Consider the following 20260-nt stretch of genomic DNA (forward strand, 5'->3'; position numbering starts at 1 on the left):
GACTTGTCCCCTGAGATGAATGAGTCATCATTTCAAAGTCGTTACAGCACAGAGAGGTTAAACGTGATTAAATTAAAACAATAAAAATTAAATATATCTTGAATTAGATTTGCCCCAAATAAATGGATTAGAGATTAAAAATATTGATTAAGACTAAAATCTAAAGTCAAACTCTCCTTAAAGATGTATGTCTCTTATGCCAATTCTTTTATTGAAGGTCATTGAATATGTAGTCGAGGGTACGAGACATTTTAAAATCTGCACGTTTTAAAATTTCACAGCCCATTTTAAATTTACATAATATGTACAAGTTGTTGTGACTTTAAGGTACAGTAGTTAGGAGAAAATAAGCCCATATTGGCCTTCACCACAATATTACAGCCAATATGGGATCTATTTTCTCTCAACTAGCCATCAATATGAACCCATATTGTTGACTAAAAATCACAAGTTTTGTATCACGTTTCCCCTATCACAAAAATAATAATCCTGTGCGGACAGTAAAATATATTGGTGGCTCTCTTCCGATCAAGCTTACATGTATAGGAGAATTGTGTTGCAGAGCAGCAACACCTCCACTGGTATGCCATCACCACCATAATAGACTGTTTTCCCAAGTTTGTGTGCTCATCCAAATTTAGGAACTTGATGAGTCACGATACCAGAACATGAGTATTATCATGTATTGCTATGAAATTGTTAAGAATTCATAAAATCGATTATTCTCCTCTTTAAATATAAAACTGGCTTCTCAATTTTACTAAATTGGCGTTTTTCAATTTCGTGGCCTGCCAAGTTGGTTGAGCACACAACCAGTCTATTAACATCATATTACGATCATTGTTCATGTTGCAGAACAGCGTACCAGTTTGTCAGAAAGGCATCACAAATTTTCATCAAAAATAAGTCCTACCTCAACCCTGACCATGAGTTTGGGATCATTGTTCTAGAAGATGAAGCTTCATGGGTGAGTAAAATATTAAGTACTTAAAGGAAGATAGTCATTTTTTATTGATGGTTTTCAATCATTCCTGGTTTTCAATCATTCCCAAGAGAATGTAATTACAAAAGACACGGCGGCCATATTGGATGATATAACAAAAGAGACTAATGACAAATTTTTTGTTAAATTCATCCAACATGGCGGCCGTGAAAACCATCAATCGAAGAAATAGAAAATGTGCTCATGCTGTGTGCTGTCATAAAGCACGCGGGGGTTGGCAGAACACGAGAGAAGTGTTAGGAGAAGCATGACGCATAGCAGAGTGCTTCAGGACACTTCTCGAGTGTTCTGCCACCCCCCAAGTACTTTATGACCGCACACAGCACAGGAAGCAAGTTTTTTATTTCTTTTATAAAATACAAATTACAATAATAAGTAGGAATGACGCAACGGAAAGTGAGCACACGTGCAATGTGCTCTAATAAAGCATGCGCTCCAAACCAATCAGAACGGGACATTCATAACAGTTAGTTCATAATGGGGAGTAGTGGCTGGGCTCAAAGGGAAGAGTTATTATTTAAAAAAATCGATTTTTTGGTGAGTGAAAGCTTTTTATTTAGATGAAAGTTTTTCCTTGTTGACTTAATAGAAGGGTCATGGAATTCTTACTGAATAAAAGTTAATTCTAAAACGTTTCTTTGAACATCTTTATACCTGCCATTTACAAGGGTGTAGCTTCTGCAGTAATTATATTTGGTTGGGGTTCCTGTGGATAAAGCCACAGGAAGCCCACATTGGCGATAAGTTTTGGTTTCAATGTTTTTTTTTCTTTGTTTTGTTAATAATATGTAGTATCAGCAGTTTGAGAGTAACCCAGATACCATCTGTACAGTACTGGAGCATCTGAAGCCAAATGAACAAGAAACTGAAGATGTTTTCGATATCCTTTCCAATAGAAATATGGACAAAATATAGACTGCGAGCAAGTCCCTTTATTTCCCTTGGTCACTGTCAGTCTGTCTGTCCATGTCGATTGGTCGAGGAAGATTGGTTATGAGTCAAAGGTCCCTGGGGGAGGGGGCAATATACCCTCCTCACACCCTCCCCACCCCTCCATGGGGGAGGTATAGATATTTTCTAGAACTGCACAATATACCCTCCTCCGACCCTCCCCACCCTCCATTGGAGAGGTATAAATATTTTCTGGAACTGCACAATATACCCTCCTCAGACCCTGCCCACCCCTCCATGGGAGAGGTATGGATATTTTATGGAACTACACAATGTACCCTCCTCTGACCCTCCCCACCCTCCATGGGAGAGGTATGGGTATTTTATGGAACTACACAATGTACCCTCCTCTGACCCTCCCCACCCTCCATGGGAGAGGTATGGGTATTTTCTGGAACTACACAATGTACCCTCCTCTGACCCTCCCCACCCTCCATGGGAGAGGTATGGATATTTTCTGGAACTACCCAATATTCACTCCTCAGACCCTCCCCACTCCTCAAAGGGGGAGGTATGGATATTTTCTGGAACTACACAATATACCCTCCTCAGACCCTCCCCACCCCTTGGAAATCTCAATCTCCTTAAACTCCATATCTTCATAAACTCCACTATTTTTCTTGACTAATTTCTTTACATATGGAAACTCTTTTCCAAGCCATGTGAGTATTTTCTGCAATATATTAAACTATTTCTTCATACGATTCTAAAAACTGGAATTTAATTTGTTAGATTTTGTGTTATTCTTTTGATAAATAAGATTCTTCGTTTAAGTTGTATCTACATTCATGTGTCTTCTCATGTGCAAAAACAAAGAAATGATACTCTAGGGAATGACTGTAATAAAAATGTTCTGTAATAGACTCCTTGCAGCACGTTGGAATGCAGCTCAATTTGAAGGACATAACAATGGTTTTTCATTTCTCAGGAGATTCAAAAATTCATTTCGTCCTCAAAATTGAGCTGCTTTGAGTCACATGTAAGAGTTTTATTGAAAACATAACATTACCGCGTTATTGTCACATTACACCACTATTAGTTGATCTACACTGGCTACCAGTGAAAGAACGTACGCAATTTAAGATCTTGCTATTTGTTTTCAAAGCTATTAATGGTATCGCACCTGATTACATATCTGAGCTTATCAACATAAAGGATAAGGGGAGTTATAACTTAAGATCTAGTAAAGGTTTATTACTTGCCCCATTTAATCGCAAGACCAGGAAAACATTACCTGCATTTCAGTATTAACCAAAGATATATACTTATTTCAATAAAGTCATTCACCAAAAACCTAGAAAGCTGTGATCGCTGAGAATCATGGGGAAATGTTTTATATCCAACAAGTAAAGCTTTTGACACAAACTGCAGCAGTTGAGGATACTCAGAGGAGGTTAACTTGAAACTGGTGGAAGATCTCAAGTCCATCAACAGTTGTCAAGCGGTTGAAACATGTAAAATGTATCTACCCATAATCCTTGCCGGTCTCAGCTGTGTAGCTTTTCAGGTGACTAACTTTATTGAAATAAGTGTATCTTGAATTTGTACAGACAAAGTCGTATATCACTACCAGACCTCGAAGATCCATCGTTACCTCCTCCATATGTTGTGCGTGTGATATTAATGTATGGTAGATCACTATGTACTCCAGTAATCTCTACTCAGGCGCATCAGGTGCAGTATTAAAACTCAACATTATATCTCGTGTTTCACCATTGTAAATAAAAAACATACTTCAACACATATATTAGGCAACTATTTCTTCCTTTTCTTTTTTTCCTCTCTCTTTTCTTTCTTTATTTACTTCTATTGACCAATCTTATAATTTGCCAACTGTCTCGTTTAGTCTATGGCTATTACAGCTGGCTCGTACCAATTTTCTGTTTTTTTGTTGTTGTTGTTGTTTAGTATATGTATTTTTGCAATTTTGGTAATAATTAAAGATTGATTGATTGATTGGTTGATTGAACCCTTTGATCATGTAAGAAGTAGTGGTCGTTGCCTTTATATTGGTGTAATCGCGCCTTTACACGGTGCAAGGGAGACGCAATCGTTGCCAAAGGAAGAAATGAATGCTACTTTTTCCAACGATTGCTGCAACTCGTCTCGCAACATTTTTCAAATTGTGCTGTAGGTTACACGCTGTAACAACACCAACCGTTGCGAGACAAGTTGCAGAGAAAATTGCTCCGTGTGATCGCGCCTTTAGTAATAACATTTGTTTTATTCTTATTTTTATTTTAGACTCTTCATAACCTGCTACAGTCACCTTACTTTTTCTTTGATGTAATTTACGTTCATCAACTTCCATCCGAAAATAATAAATGCGAGGTAAATATGGTTGACTCGATGTGTTCATACGTTTGCTGTATTTTATTTTATGTCACTCAAGGAAATTCGTGAAATGTCTGTTGGTGAGTGAGAGGGCACTTCTTAAAGTGCCTATCGCCCTTATGACAATATTCACAGTATTGATTCCATCCATCCATCTATCTATCTATCCATTCATCTATCCATCCATCCCGCATCCATCCATCCACCCATCCCTCCCTCCCTCCCTCCCTCCCTCCCTCCCTCCCATCCATCCATCCATCCATCCATCCATCCATCCATCCATCCATCCATCCATCCATCCATCCATCCATCCATCCACCCACCCACCCACCCACCCATCCATCCATCCATATGCATGATTCCCGACTATTAGGGACATTCGGTCACACACCGACTTATGGGGACACCATCCATCCATCCATCCATCCAACCATCCATCCATCCATCTACCCATCAATCCATAAATACTCGGGTCTCGTAACCCTATTTCTTAGGACAGTTCATTTTTCATTATTTTCAGTCTATTTACGACACGTTTTGTGAACTGGACGAAGACGAGGTAGGTTACATGCTGGAAGTATCTCGTAGCACAACTCGTTTATTCGACCACATGGCGACATTACTGGCGCATCCTCTGCAACGTCCGAAGCAAAGAGATACCTCTTATGTTCTAACACCAAGAGAAAGTGACGAAAATCAATGAAGAAAAAGGTATTAAAGAGGCTCAGGAAACGGCAAAACTTTTGCGAGCTTCAACTTTGCTGAAGTATATTCCATAATACTCCAGTTTCGAGTTCTCTGTTGCTCAGGATTAGCCTTGATTTTGAAAATATTTTTAAAATGTAACGGTATTTTACTTCGATAACGCGGGGAGTGGTTGCCCAAATCTCCCGAACCAAGGGCTCATGTTTAATGCGCTCGAAGGTGGGCCCTCTACCCCCTCTTACTATCAGTGCTCCTTTTTACGGGTATTTAAAGCTAATTAAAGCTACACAGAACAGAGAGAAGTCGAAACAGACATGGAGTTCCTGAGGATCGAACTACATACCTCTAGCTCCGAAGGCCGCGCACTAACCAACTGAGCTACGCCTGCTCCTCATTCACGTGTTCCAGTGAAGGTCCGTGGAATTTCAAAGTACTTGTAATGTTTTAGTTGTGCGTTCTTTACTCAGGGTTCGTGCTACTCCTTGAAATCCTTGAAAAGTCCTTGAATTGAAAACACGTTTTCAAGTGGCGCTTGAAAAGCCCTTGAAAATAGGGGAAAACTCCTGGAATACTCCTTGAATTTAATGCAAACTTAATGTTATTTCTAACTTACCTTTTAAAATAAATAACGATTAAAATTGATTGAAGAGTTTCTGGTTCCTTGTTTACTGGTTGGTTGCGTGTCATGCTCGTTTTTTATTGGTGGACGTGGCCCCGGCTGAATTAGCTGCACTTTAACATTGAATCAATGTTTAAAACCACGTTCTAATACAAAAAACTTTGTCCTTGAAAATTGAATTTTTGTGCTTGAAAAGTGCTAAAATAGTCCTTGAATTTTGTAACGAGAATGTAGCACGAACCCTGTTTACTTTACCGTTGGTATTTGTGAATATTTAGACGTTAATACGAGGCTAGCCTGAGTAAATGAGTCTGTAATCAAGAAACACAGCGGTAATTTGGAACTCGAAAATGGTCTATTTGGAATCAAGGGTGGTGTAGTGGTAGGGAACTCGCCTGTCGCCTCTGGGTCAGTCTAGGGTTTAATTCCTGGACTCGGCATCACATGTGAGTAGAGTTTGTTAGGTCTCTCCCTTGAATCGAGGATTTGTCTCCGGGTTCTCTGGATTAACCCTCCTTCACAAAACCGAGCCTTTGTATGCCATAGGATGCGAGGCAGAACATTTTGTAAAACTGATATCTAGTTTTGTAATCATTTGTACGATGGATTTTACACTAAAAGCTTTATCTAAAAAGATATGATTTTCTTTCCCTTGGAAAGAAATTATGATGTTGTTTTTGCAGTCCAAACGACAGTCATCACTCGTAAAAAAATAGTTACTAGAATTTGGATTCGTTTTTGAAAAAATTCATTAAAAGATTCATTAATAGATTTGTGTCCTTTGAATTTGTAATTTTTGAATATTTTGTCAATGAAACGAAACTTTGTACACAAAAAGTCAAAAGCAACAAAGACATTCATGGACACATGGTGCAACAGTTGCTGAAGTAGGATAGTTTTCTACTTTAGCAACGTTGCGTGCAACAAATTGCGTCGTGTGTCATAGCTCGCAACATCAATTACATGCAATATTGCGCTCAATGTTGCACCATGTGTCCGTAGCTCTCTCCTCGTAGGCAACTTTTACTACGGATTTCTTTCATTTGTAGGCTGTATTTAACTTTACAAACTTGACGTGCACTAATTTAAAGCCTTGTTCCGACTTTTAATCCCCTAAAAGATGTGTACTGAACATATTTACCTTATTTAATTCCATATTGTAAAAGCGGTTTTTGACAGAAGATTAACTTTGATGTTATGATACATAGGTCATCTACGTTTTGTAACGTCTCTTTATACTAAAAAATAGTTCGTTCTCGTTATAGAATCTTAATCTTATCTGTTCTGTTAAATTCGAGAAGGCACTTCTGATACTTTAAGATCAAACTCTGAAAACGCCTTAAATCATAATTTTGAACTTATAAAGCGTTGAAGAGTACGTTGAAAACAAATAAAGACGAAGAAAGGAATGGTTTTGTTGTTCAAGTGATAAGTTGTTTTTATGAATTTAAAAGAAATTGTTCGCAAATGGAAAGAATTTTTCAAAGATATTCTAGGAGCTGCGAAATTCAAAGTAAAACGAAAAAATGATTCAAACTATAGTGTTCGTTTTTCGCTATTTTGGTTGCTGTATTGTTTTGCTTTTGGAGTATCGTGCACGGAAGCCATTGCATGTATTATTTCCTTGTTTACATTCGAGTTTCATCTGGTAATTTAATTAAATTTTGACATTTTATAAACAAATTCGAGTGTAGAATAAAGAGAATAAAAAAATATGCGAACGAGAAAGTTTTCAAACTATTTTTTGGCGAAAGAAACCTAGCTTTTGGCAAAAAAGGAAAAAAAAATTCATTAAAGACATGAGAAGAAAGCAACAATTATTAAGGAACAAAATTTTGTACTTCTTAGTGTGGGATGTTTTGTATTTTATTTGAACGTTATTGACTTTGCAATCACTTTATTGACAACCTAACACTCAATTAACTTGATAATGATCCCCAGGAGCGTATTTATTGGAGGTCCTGTTCCTTTTCAGAAGTTCAAGAACGCTTTGTATTGTAGTTGGACTTCCCTTTGCGGTGTCGAGATTGAATCACCAGTTTGAAGGCGCGAAAATCTCTTTACGTAAAGCTAATTTAGCATAAAACCATTTCAATACAAAGACTATAAGCAGACAAGCTGATTTATTCTTCTCAACAACGGATTATGGATCGAAAACAAATTATCGAGAAACAGAAAGCTCTTGGAAGTATTTGTCAAAGCAAGACGGGTGACGCCATTTTGAGAAAGAATGTCTTCGAGACGAGGGTTTTGAGGATAAGGTTGTCGGAGCTTGAAACAGAAGAACGAAGATGGAAGACAAATTATTCGTTTGAGGTTAGAGAGGCGAAAAAAGAGGCCCGTACTCGAAAAATTGCTAAGCATCGGTCGTTTCGAGAAGTTGCTGGAGTGGCTTTCGCTGCGAACAAGTTTAAAAATCTTTTAACTACGACTCAAAGAATTGGTAACCATGTTGTTGGCATACAAGGTCCTAAAGAAGCTAATGTCGTAGATGACAAGCCTAAAGAACCTGTCCAGCAAAGTATTGAAGAAGGAAAGCTAACGAAAGCGAAAAAAGAACAGCAAAAGACAGCCCAAAACAAGGATGAATCGCATACTGCAAGCACAATCAACATTACTTCCAGTGATAACACCAAAACTCCACTTAAATTTTCCTACTCGCTCCCAGAAAAATCACAGCAGTTTCCAAGCCCTTTGTTTACACGTCGAAGAGGTGATACTTTCACTGGAAGGTCATTCAAAACTACTGATTTGCCGAGGAAGATCAAAAGTGGAATTTTCACACATGGAAAAAGTGGAAATAAAGTTTGCACTCGCATCTGCAGCCCGCCGTTGTCAGATAACGCTTCCTTGACGAAATTGCCAATGCTCGATAAGCGGTTCTTAGAACTGGAAGCAGTTTTGGTGCCTATGAATCAAAATGAAGAAGGCACGAGTGAGAACGAAGAAGAAGACGACGATGACGACAGAGAATCTTTGAATGGCGTGTCGTGGAGAAGTGGGTCTTTAATGTCATAAGCATAAGCATGTCAGAAGCATGAAGAAGACGAAGAAGATGATAAACTAACTATAAAGATTATGATGATGATGAAGTTGATTATGATGATGATTATGGAGATTGCAACGCATGGTGGTACAAAAAAAGAAGATGATACTAACTAAAAAGATGATGATGATGAAGAAGATGAAAATTAAAATCAAAATTATGATGGACACTATGTTGATAAAGATGATGAACATAATAAATACCGATGATGCGATAAATTCTATCGTTTTAATTAAGTCATTATGTGACGTCGAGGGGGCAACCATTGGAACATTTATAGACTGTACCGCTGTCAGAATGTCTTTTTATATAACTTTACGCTTTTCAATCAGAAGCACATCAAAGAACCAAATGAATTTGCTGGTAGTTGGAACAATATTGGAAACGCCAAGACTTGTTTGAAAACGTAACTCCGCCACTCTGTGCTCTATAAATTGTCTCTGTTTGCCCCCCTCGGCGTTCCAAAATTCAAGATGGCCGCCGTATGATGATTACAAGAATGCCAATTATGATGATGATGATGAACGGTGATAATGGTTATGAGGTTGTTGTTGATGAACTTGTGATGACAATTCTGGCTAACAAAATAAGCATATGTATATATAATAAATTTCAGAAGAACTTAAGATGTTGTTTTATTTTATTGTTAAGTCAAGTAAAATGGCAGCTGTGACGTAATAACATGGCGGCTATGACGTAACAACATGGCGGCTATGACGTAATAACATGGCGGCTATGACGTAAGAACATGGCGACTATGACGTAAGAACATGGCGACTATGACGTAAGAACATGGTGGCTATGACGTAACAAGATGGCGGCTATGACGTAACAACATGGCGACTATGACGTAAAAACATGGCGACTATGACGTAAGAACATGGCGGCTATGATGGCACAGCGTAATAAACCGAAATCTCTGATGTGCAACGATCGGAAAATGATTATCATTAATAAAAGCCATTTCAATACTGGTTTCCTAATCAAGGTTTCTTACTATTTCCCTCTATCATTTATTATCAAATATAAAAAGCTTTTTTCAACATGAAATGAAGAAGGCAATTAGGCACTGTCTGATATGTCGTTCCTATCTAGACAGTTCCTTAGATAAATAAAGACTAATAAGACCTTTGTATTTAAGTACTTCCTTGAAGATTAGTTTTATCGATGTATCTTATGAAATAACCTGGGCTCTTTTAATTTCTATCTCCTTCTCTTTAACATTGCAAAGATTAGAGTGGTTTTCAAAGTACGTATCCATAGCAACTTTGACGAAGCTACGGTATGTGACGGAATTAATTGCAAGTGATTATTTTCGTCTACACATCATACACTTTTGGGAAATCCAAAACTATCGGTTATGAATGAATTTTGCCAGGTTTTCAAACTAATTGGCAGAGGTTATTTGACAGTTGAATTAGCACTTGAACAGTGGAATTTTGATGGTATACATAGAGACAAGAGCTGAATCATTCAAAACGACCGTAAGTTAGAAAGGACTGGGAGATGCTTCCGAAATCAATAAAGTTAAAGACGACGACATTTATGGCATAAGCATACTACTAAAGAAATGAGAGAGAGAGAATACAAGATGTTTGGTCAGTCAGACAAGAGAATGGCTTCAGATAAGAGAATGGCTTCAGGCAAAAATGTAGAATTGACTTTAAACACTTGTAGAATTTTACTATAGGTTGCTATCAATGGACGTCACTTCCGGTAATAGCTGCGTTTTTAAGTGCTTGTAGAATCTTGGAGGATGTTTTTTTGATCGCTTGTTTTCTGGTTTCATTTCGTAGAAAATAGTCAAATAAAATAGTTTGAGGACTTAGTTGAGGACTTAGTTGAGGACATGTTTTGACTTAACATCCAATAGTTGCTTCTCAGTCAACCGCTTGTTTGCCCCCCAGTCATTTCAAAAAAGTCACGTGATTGCAAGTTTAACATTACAAATGCAAGCAGTTTTGTCAAGCAATAACATAGAAATAGCGTTAATAAGTTATAAAGGAAAGCTAGGACAAGGCGACACTAGATTGTGATAGGTAACCATATAGATTTATTTTAAGAAGCTTGACACAAAAGAGAACTACATTTGTACATCAATATTACTGGCCAGAGATGGAGAGCTAGGCGAAAATTGGTGAGTAAAAATAGGCCGGGAAAATAAGAATGCAAAGGCACATTAAGGCCACAGGCAACGTAAGAAAATATTATAATTATACAGGCAAAGATAGCAGGCTGCATGAATCAAATATTAAACGAAACAAAATGATTTCCATACTATTCATGATCATTTTCTCTTCAAGACAAGATTAATCATAGATGCATATAAACCATTAGCATTTAGAAAACATTGACATCCGTAACTGCTGTCCTAAATATAGTCTTTTTCCTTATATAATTTTCTTCAATTGTGGCAATTTATTCAAATAGATAAGTCCTGCCATTGGCGATAAATAATTCACTTGACGTACTTATATTTGCAATTCGAAGTCCTGTTTTCCAATCAAGTGGCTTTTCATAGAAGTACAAATTGACATAATATTCTTATTTCTGCAATTCCCTTTATCTGTGGCAATTTCTTCATCAACGAGTTGAATTCTGCTTTAGCCCTGCCATTGGCTCAAAATTTGCTTCCCTGACGTATTTGCCATTCGAAAGTGCTATTTTTTCCAATCGAGTGAGTTTCCACAGATGCACACATTGACATACCACTATACACAGCAAATAGTACTTTTACTTTTGGTCTGTTTGCTTAGAGGAAAGAACAAAACGGCGAAGTATAGCAAAAAACAAACAGCAAAGCATCTGCCATCCGTCGGCATTGGATTCGAAACTCACGACAGTTTCCGAGGTGAAGTTTTTCCAAATTTTCCAATATTCAGAATACTCTTAAACTCCAGAATTCACCGGTTGACGAGTTTGTCCTACATACACGGTGCTACATGAACATTTCTTCTATAGCAGTGTCTTTTTCTTTTTCTTCAGTTTAGTCCAACACCTCGACAAATTCCATTCCAGGTGAGACAAAGTGATTTAGCTTTTTAGCGAGGATTAATTACAGTGAGGACACTCGAGCCGTTAAATAACGCAGTTGTTTTTAGGCTGTTTTTTCCTGAACTTTCTGTTTCAAACCCTTTTAAATGAAGCTTTGAGTTTAAATATGCCATGTAGTGGTCAAAATATATCTCATTTCCAATCGATTGGTTCAAGGAATAATTTACAGTAGAAATTTTAAAAATAGAGAGAGAAAAAAAAATCGAAGTGTTTTAAGGGCTCGAGGGTCCTCGTAGATCATTGTGCATGTAAAACTCAAGTTTTTGATTTTTCTAGCTTGTGAGTTTACATTGTCTGGTATTTACATACTTTTTACTCATTTTGGAGAAAAGTTATCGAACTACCTGTAATAAGCTAGTGGGCTTGAAATAAGTATACGATTAACAAATATCATAGAGTCATACGTCTTCATGTTCAAACAATTCGCTGATAATATACGGGCTATGGTATCGATATGGATTTTGACAGCTCTGGCGTTATTAAGAGAAAGAGTAATATGATTCGAGTAAGCTAGGGTTCTGAAGGGGTTTATAAACACCCATTTTACCAGCAAAATTATGACAAAAGCAGTGAGTATTTTCGAAGGTGGTTTAAAGAAGTGAAGGTGAGACTGACCGTTGTTGGTGTGTCGGTCGAGGAAGTGACTTGATATTATTCTTACAGTTCAAAAAGACTTGTTGAAGGATTTTTCCAGTTTATTTTATTCCATTTAAAGTATTTTCATGACTGACAAAATTTCTAACATTTATTTAATAATTTTCAATTTTTTGAGGAAGAAAAAAAAATTCATTTTTCCTTTACTCAAAATTCCAATTTTCCCTGCCCTAATAAGTTATGCATACTACGAATCCACAAGGGACTGACCCTTTTGCAAATCTTCTCATCAAATTTGTCAAAATACTACTTGGAGATCAGTTCTTTGCAGTTCTTTGCATTTATTTCAAGAAATTTTCATTAGGCTGCTTAATACCTGCGTTCGCACAAAAAAATATGGACCCATCAGTCCACGATTATCTATAGCCAATATAAGACTCATATAACCATGGTACACTTTCTTTTAGAGACTTCACCATTCATATAAACACAAACTTTTGAAAAGGCGGCTTTTCACGGCTACCAAGTTCGGTCTAAGCATTAAGTTTAGACGCCAACTTCAGCAGTGCCATTAAGTGCTCATTGACAGCGAAATACTTCAGCTAACAAGTAAAGTCCTTTCAAACGTTTTGAAAGTTTGCTCACGAATATCGAAACAGTTCTCCGGACATTGTCAACGGTGGATCACTCACGTCTTAATTCTACTTATAACTCAGTGTTCATTGACGCAAAACAGTCAAAGAATTACCAATTTTGAAAAGAGAAAATTCCCGGGAAAGTGTGGGAAAAGACATCGCACCTTTTCATTGATCAATTAGAACGCTCGGACAGATGTATGAGACCATATATACATGAAGCCATGACTCGTACAGTCTATCAAATTGAGGTGATCCTCGCAGTATATGAAGCAACTTATGCAGCTGCAAATTGAAAGACTCAGAAAAAAATCTAAAGTCTTAGAGACTTGGTAGCTCAATGGTTAGAGCATGGCCCAGAATCGCCAGGGCACGTGTTCAAATCCCGTTCTAGTCTCTTAATTTGCAGTTGCATAAGTTGCTCTATACACTGCGAGGATCAGCTCAATTTGATACATCACAACCGCAGTACAAATATAGATTTCATATATATTCTCATACATATATTTATTCAGACTGTCACAATCATAGAATGTTCTAAGGATGGGATATATAGTGATTGATACTAGTGCGGAACACCTTTCAAAATCAACAAATTTCTAACTACTGACGTCATTATCAAGAATGATGGGGAAACACGGTTGTTGTAGCGGTGAGAGCGCTCGCCTCATGCAACCCGGATTCAAGTCCCGCCGGGCTCGCTGTCGTATGTGGGGAGAGTATTTATTGATTCTCTCTTATGTGCTTCGAGGGTTTTTCTCCGGGCTCTCCCGTTTTTCTCAGTCCCACAGGTTTGTTAGCCTTACAGCGCTTCTAAATTACACGCGCGAAATCGTGAAAAACATTTAGAGAAATAATAGAGTTTGGGTGGACGACAATCAAAGTATTTTCTAGCATTGTTGGAAAACACAAAGATTTTAAGGGCACCTGCCTATGGAATGTCATGGAAACGCATTGACTGATGTCCACGAAAACCTACTTCGTCACGATGGCAAAATGTATACGATTCCACGCGTGTGATTGAGCAGCGCTATAAATGCTACTCTCATAAAAACTAGGACTGTCTAAAACTACCGTCCTGGTAGTATCGAGTTATTGATAGTAATTACTTCAAATTCAAATCGTGTGAATACTCTCTCTAATGGAAATCATAAGACATCCTTAGCACGACGCCATCTAGCTCTTCGATTGATTCCGCTTCGTCGTTTTCCTGTGGCTTTAGTCTCATTGAAAACACACAATGACTCTCAGATGCCAAATTTTGACAGAAAGCTGTCCTTATTCTTCTTCCAGCCCGACAAGCTCGAGACACCGGATTTTTCGGCATCCGTTAACACAATTACTAGCCTTCACCCTTTTAGAATTAAATAGACGGAAGCCAAAAGCTAAAAGAAAATTTGACGCGTTTGTCGCTAGAGTTGTCTGCTTCGCAGGAACAGGAAAAGCAGTCTAACTAATAGATACTTGGGACATTTGTTTACATTTTTTGATTAGTTGTCCATACAAATGATACGAGACGATTCGAAGGAGGCATTTTAGCTTTAGACAATGTCTTAAACTCATGATCAAAGTAGGGAATGTTGTCGCACAAAATCAAGGGCCCCAATAGTTATGCTCTGTCTCCGTTTTGTCAATTAATGACGCAACGTACGACTTATCAAGCTTTACTTAGAAAAACTAAATAAATGGATAAATGGAGCCTTCGATTTTTTCAAAACCTTGAAACAAAGTTTGGACTTATCAAAGTCAGGGCACGGCTAACTCACAGATAGGACCCTGAAACAACCTCTGGGCTGACCTAAGTCGGGGCACGGCTAACTCACAGATAGAACCCTGAAACAACCTCTGGGCTGATATATGTCAGGGCACGGCTAACTCACAGATAGAACCCTGAAACAACCTCTGGGCTGATGTATATCAGGGCATGGCTAACTCACAGATAGAACCCTGAAACAACCTCTGGGCTGATGTATATCAGGGCATGGCTAACTCACAGATAGAACCCTGAAATAACCTCTGGACTGATCTAAGTCAGGGCATGGCTAACTCACAGATAGAACCCTGAAACAACCTCGGGGCTGATCTAAGTCAGGGCATGGCTAACTCACAGATAGAACCCTGAAACAACCTCTGGGCTAATCTAAGTCAGGGCATGGCTAACTCACAGATCAAACCCTGAAACAACCTCGGGGCTGATGTATGTCAGGGCATGGCTAACTCACAGATAGAACCCTGAAACAACCTCTGGGCTGATGTATGTCAGGGCATGGCTAACTCACAGATAGAACCCTGAAACAACCTCTGGGCTGATGTATGTCAGGGCATGGCTAACTCACAGATAGAATCCTGAAATAACCTCTGGACTGATCTAAGTCAGGGCATGGCTAACTCACAGATAGAACCCTGAAACAACCTCTGGACTGATCTAAGTCAGGGCATGGGTAATTCACAGATCAAACCCTGAAACAACCTCCAATCTAAATCAGGAACTTTCATAAGCGCGCGTTTTGCGAAGAGAAGGAAAAACTGGAATGACGAACCCGTAGAAAGCCTTAGAATCAAATGCGAAACCCTCAAAAACATTATGCTGTCAATAGCTCACTTCCGAAATATGCATTGCTTGTCACGCACAAAGGTTTCTGTATGAGAGTACGTGCTAAATTAAATTTGGTCTTGAGAGCAGAAACTAAGCAATAATTTTTAGATATACAGTCAATGTCATTAACGTTGTCCACCAAAAAAAGACACTTACACATTTAGACATTTGATGTGACGTCATAGTGAAACAGGTCAATTATTTCTCATGTAAAACGATTGTATTGTTCCTGCAATCTATCATGGCTGCCGTCACGTGATGTGGCAAAGCCTCTATTATTTATTCTATAATTTTAATATGTAATCAGTTCCAACTATTTCTAAACAGAGTTTAATTCAGTACTATAAACCTAGACCATGGGACAAGGAATGCATCTTATCTTACTAGTCCTGTATCCGAGTTTCATTCAACTTGTCTCAACTGAGCCTGACTGTCACAATGGCTACTTCGAGTCACATCCGGGATACAAGCTACAGGGTCACGTGATAAAAAGGATATCGACGGAGAGTATCTGGTCGTGCGTCTTAGAATGCAGACGATCTTTTATGTGTTTTTCGTTGAATGTTCACAAGGATAAAGACTCAAGAATCCAGTGTGAGTTGAACAAGTCAACCAAACAGCTAAATCCGACGGACTACGTTCGAGTGTCATGGTCTGGACAAGAATATTTGAATCTAGTGAGTAACTGACCGGTTTGCGTTGGGCGCACGTTTTTCGCATTCCAGACAACGTGTGACGCAAATGTGCGTATGTGCTGTGCATTTATATGTATGCAAAGCGAGATAGGTCTTGGATAAGCTCCCTTTGTGAGCGCAAACGTCTACTATTCTTCCCAGTAGACCGCGGAGGCAGCTATAATATTCTTATCGCCTCTGTTGTGTTAACCAAAGGTGCATTGAAGTTACAGCCATTCTCAATCACACGCGCCGCTCTAGCCATTATTACTGTCGTGACGAAGAAGCTTTTGGTGGACGTCAATCAAGGCGTTTCCATGACATTCTATAGTCACGTGCACTTATAGCTTTGTGTTTTCCGACAATATTATGGAAATGCCTTGTGATTGACGTCCACCAAAACCTTCTTCGTCGTGACAGAAACAATCGCTAGAGGGCGCGTGTGATTGAGAATGGCTGTAACATTTTAAAACATAACAGACGCTACGAAGACGATTAAAAGATATCACAACTGGCTCTGTTTATCCAGGTTTCTATTTCAGTAGATATTTTTCACATGCTTTCAGTTGGACCCCGCTTGAGCTGCGCCACTGATGAACTTGCAGTGAGGATTAGCTATAATAGCATGTTTTTTTGAGAGCGTCGACCATTGATAATTGAGGGGTGGATATGAATTGTAGGTTGTTAGAATAAAAGGTTGCTAACCTAATACCTTCTGACGCTCCTCTCTTTTCCCAAAAAATGATATTTCTGCTGGCTATTTTTCTAGATACTGGAAAAAAAGGATCAGTGGATGAGCCGATCACTTGATTGCTTCGCTGACAGAGAAGGTATTAAATATGCTACTGCTACTGCTACTGCCACTGCTACTGCTACTGCTACTGCTACTGCTACTGCTACTGCTACTGCTACTGCTACTGCTACTGCTACTGCTACTGCTACTGCTACTGCTACTGCTGCTGCTGCTGCTACTGCTACTGCTACTGCTGCTGCTACACAATATATAGTAATTATCATCATTACCAAGAGAAAATGACAAATGAAAATGAACTCAATTATTTATTTTCTCTTGTTATTACTACTTCAGCATTACCCAATGACTGGTATCGTTACCATTCCTCTGTATACAAATATTTCAACGAGAAATTGACCAATCAACTCGCTCGTCAGCGGTGCCATAATCTTGACGCGGATCTTGTCTCGCTGGGGAATGAAATGGAAAAAGAATTCGTGAAGAATCTTGCTTACGTAAAATCAACGACAAACGATTCAAGTAAGAATCTATTTATGTTATTCAATATGTTGATTAGTCAGGGTGTAAACATTAAAAAGAGCGCAATGCTTTGCACTACGCGTTGTGATTGGATGGATTACTGGAAGACAATGGGAAGCCATTTCAATGTTACGGCATGCCGTGCCGTGTACGTGCTGTAAGTCAGTGCCATATGTTTCAAACTCATACGATAACCATTCTTAAAAGAAGCCATTTCAATGTTACTGCAAGTCGTGACGTGTACGTGTCGTAAGTCGGTAACGCATGCACGTTTCCTATCTCATACGATAACAATTTTTATGGGAAGCCAAATGTTACGGCATGCCGTACCGTTTGCGTGCTGTAAGTCAGTACCTTATTTTTCCTATTCATACGATAACAATTCTTATGGGAAGCCAAATGTTACGACATGTCGTACCGTGTACATGCTGTAAGTCAGTACCGTATGTTTCCCACTCATACGATAACCATGCTTATGGGAAGCCAAATGTTACGGCATGTCGTACCGTTTACGTGCTTTAAGTCAGTACCGTACATTTTGCCTTGAGTAGTCTACGATAACAGGGAAATCATACCAATGTTATACATCATGTCGTACCGTGTACATTTTTTAAATCAGTACCGCGCAAATTACCCACTCATTCGATAAAGGCTCTATTTTACCCCTTTGCCTTTCAGCACCGGCCAACGAAATAGCTTACTGGATTGGTCTGAATGACAAGACAACAGAAGGAACGTTTGAATGGTACGATGGACGTCCATTCAAATACACAAACTGGGCTGCTCCAGAACCCAACGACCTCGAATCAAAAGAGGACTGTGTCATTTCTTTCGCAGATGGTTCTTGGAATGATGTTCCTTGCGACCGCAATTATGATTTCGTATGCAAAGCCCTTGATTTTAGGTAATTGTAAGCCGTATCACCATGGAAACAGGGAATTATCAAGAATGGGTCCAGTATGCCTCAGTAGACCGTTTTTTCGAAGTTGCGTGCGCATCCAACTTGACGGGGCATAAAATTGAAAAACGCATTTCAGTAGAGATCGGTCTCTGGGGGTTGTTGTTGTTGGGGGGAGGGGGGAGGAGGGGTATTTATTTTGGAGTTTCGATCCTGTTCCTTGTACAAATATCAGTCAAATTTCAAAGAAGGCTTCTTTGAAACATTCACATAACAGGTTCATTTGGGCTCCCTGTGGTTTTAAGACAATCGCCTTTTGCAATTTTAAAATGTAATGCTTTGAAAGAAATGTAAATATAATTATAACTTAAAATGCCCCACAAGGCAGCAAGTATGTATGTCTATGTGTCAATATCTATCTTATTCTCTTATTTTTAAGTTTAGAGCTTTTATACAAAATGGGTTTCCTGTGGTTTTTGAGTTACAAATATTTCCCGTTCCCCTCCCCAAAGGTTTCCTCCTAACTCTCCCTACCCCTCCCTCCTCGATGTAGGTTGGTTTGAATAACGACAGTTTCTGAAAGAAGTATGAAAAACTTCAACAAAATGAGGAAAAATAACAAAATGCTGACTTGTTTAGCTTTCTAGTGAGCTAACCTAATACTTATAACTAGTTTTTTGTTCAAACTTGGAGAATTTTAACAGAAAAGCATCTTAAAAGTTGGTAAAATATCGTTTTCTGGCTGAAATCTAACAAAAATGTCGGCATTGATTTCAACTTTAAGATTTTTTGTTAAGAAGACTTTACTTGAAATTCCTTCAAAGAAAATCGTAAGATTTAAAAACGTTTAGCAGAAGAATGAAGAGGAAAACACCGAACAAGCCGATACTGGAAAGTATTTTTTCCAGCGACTCTTCATCGGAAGATGATCGGGTGGTTTCAATGATCACTCGAAGCCATACAGGCACAGAAGAAGTCAACCAAACTCCTAGAGATTCACATTTCTTTAGAAGGGTTTCTAACATCTTTAAGAAAAGTGAAAGCAAGGATAAGAGCTTGGAAGCAAGTACTAAGTGGAGAAATAGTGCTTCTCCGACTATACTACAGCCATTGATAGATAGGAAGGTTTCTCCGTCTGCAAGGAAGTCACTCGTTTTTCAAGGCAAAGGAAAAAGTTCATTAAAACAGGTAAGCTCTATAATAGATAAGCTTGATTAAGTTTGACTAGCTTTTTCCTGGTTTATTTTGAGGTTTACTGAACTTCAGTACTTGCAGTTATTATAGTGCTGTCATTAGGAATTAATCGAGACTATTTAGGCCATAAAAATTGAACATTCACAAATTTAGAACTGCAGTTTTAAACACAGAACAAGCTCTGTTCAAATCCTACAATTTCAAAATTTTCTGTCTTGTGTCTTGAAACAAAAAGATCGTATTTTTTACGGAAATACCTAAACTACTTACTAACTCGGCTAACTTCGATCTAATAAATCTCATAAATCATATTATTTTCGGTTCTATAGAAAAACCTTTTTTTTTTTCATAAATAAGCTAACCTTCACTTTTTTCGATGGACTTTTCACATTCTCATTTTTATTGTGATTTTTTTTTTTTTTTTTTACTGGATCGGCTTCAGTTTGTATGAGTAGATAGCATGGACGTGCTTGTAACAACCGTTTTAACGACTTGAAACTGAATAAAATTGCTGAAGTTAAGAATCTTCGTCCTTATAAGGAAAAATTTTTCTTTCTTTGACCTTTAGCAAAGAATAAAGGAAATCCTACTCTTTAGGAAGGAATTATTAATGATTTTATTTTTAGATTGAACTTATGACAAAGGTTGCAAGTCACCTAGCGTCGCCTTTACTGCAAGCGAAAC

The 20260-nt window shown here is 38.3% G+C and overlaps 2 protein-coding genes across 3 annotated transcripts; both read left to right on the plus strand.

The window, feature by feature from the left end:
• Nucleotides 1–15: 15 nt before the first annotated feature.
• LOC148910805 (BRISC and BRCA1-A complex member 1-like) lies at nt 16–5642 on the plus strand. The gene is made up of 7 exons (XM_089030615.1): nt 16–56; nt 856–967; nt 1796–1883; nt 2592–2616; nt 3505–3628; nt 4199–4285; nt 4809–5642. The coding sequence occupies exons 1-7, from the start codon at nt 16–18 to the stop codon at nt 4989–4991; spliced, it is 660 nt and encodes a 219-aa protein (XP_088886741.1). The 3' UTR covers nt 4992–5642.
• Nucleotides 5643–10373: 4731 nt separating this feature from the next.
• Nucleotides 10374–18533, plus strand: LOC116302777 (uncharacterized). 2 transcript variants are annotated; one of them, XM_089030360.1, is made up of 6 exons: nt 10374–10795; nt 11644–11676; nt 15865–16214; nt 16981–17041; nt 17299–17484; nt 18163–18533. In XM_089030360.1, the coding sequence occupies exons 3-6, from the start codon at nt 15894–15896 to the stop codon at nt 18390–18392; spliced, it is 798 nt and encodes a 265-aa protein (XP_088886486.1). In that variant the 5' UTR covers nt 10374–10795; nt 11644–11676; nt 15865–15893; the 3' UTR covers nt 18393–18533. The 2 variants fall into 2 exon arrangements, with proteins under 2 accessions (XP_088886486.1, XP_088886485.1); XM_089030359.1 differs by lacking the exon at nt 10374–10795 and adding an exon at nt 11235–11509.
• The last annotated feature ends 1727 nt before the right edge of the window (nt 18534–20260 follow it).

Source organism: Actinia tenebrosa, unplaced genomic scaffold (assembly GCF_029948245.1).
Source record: "Actinia tenebrosa isolate PJP-AT-01 unplaced genomic scaffold, QUT_ActTen_1.0 PGA_scaffold15__27_contigs__length_11533743, whole genome shotgun sequence".
Lineage (NCBI taxonomy): Eukaryota > Metazoa > Cnidaria > Anthozoa > Actiniaria > Actiniidae > Actinia > Actinia tenebrosa.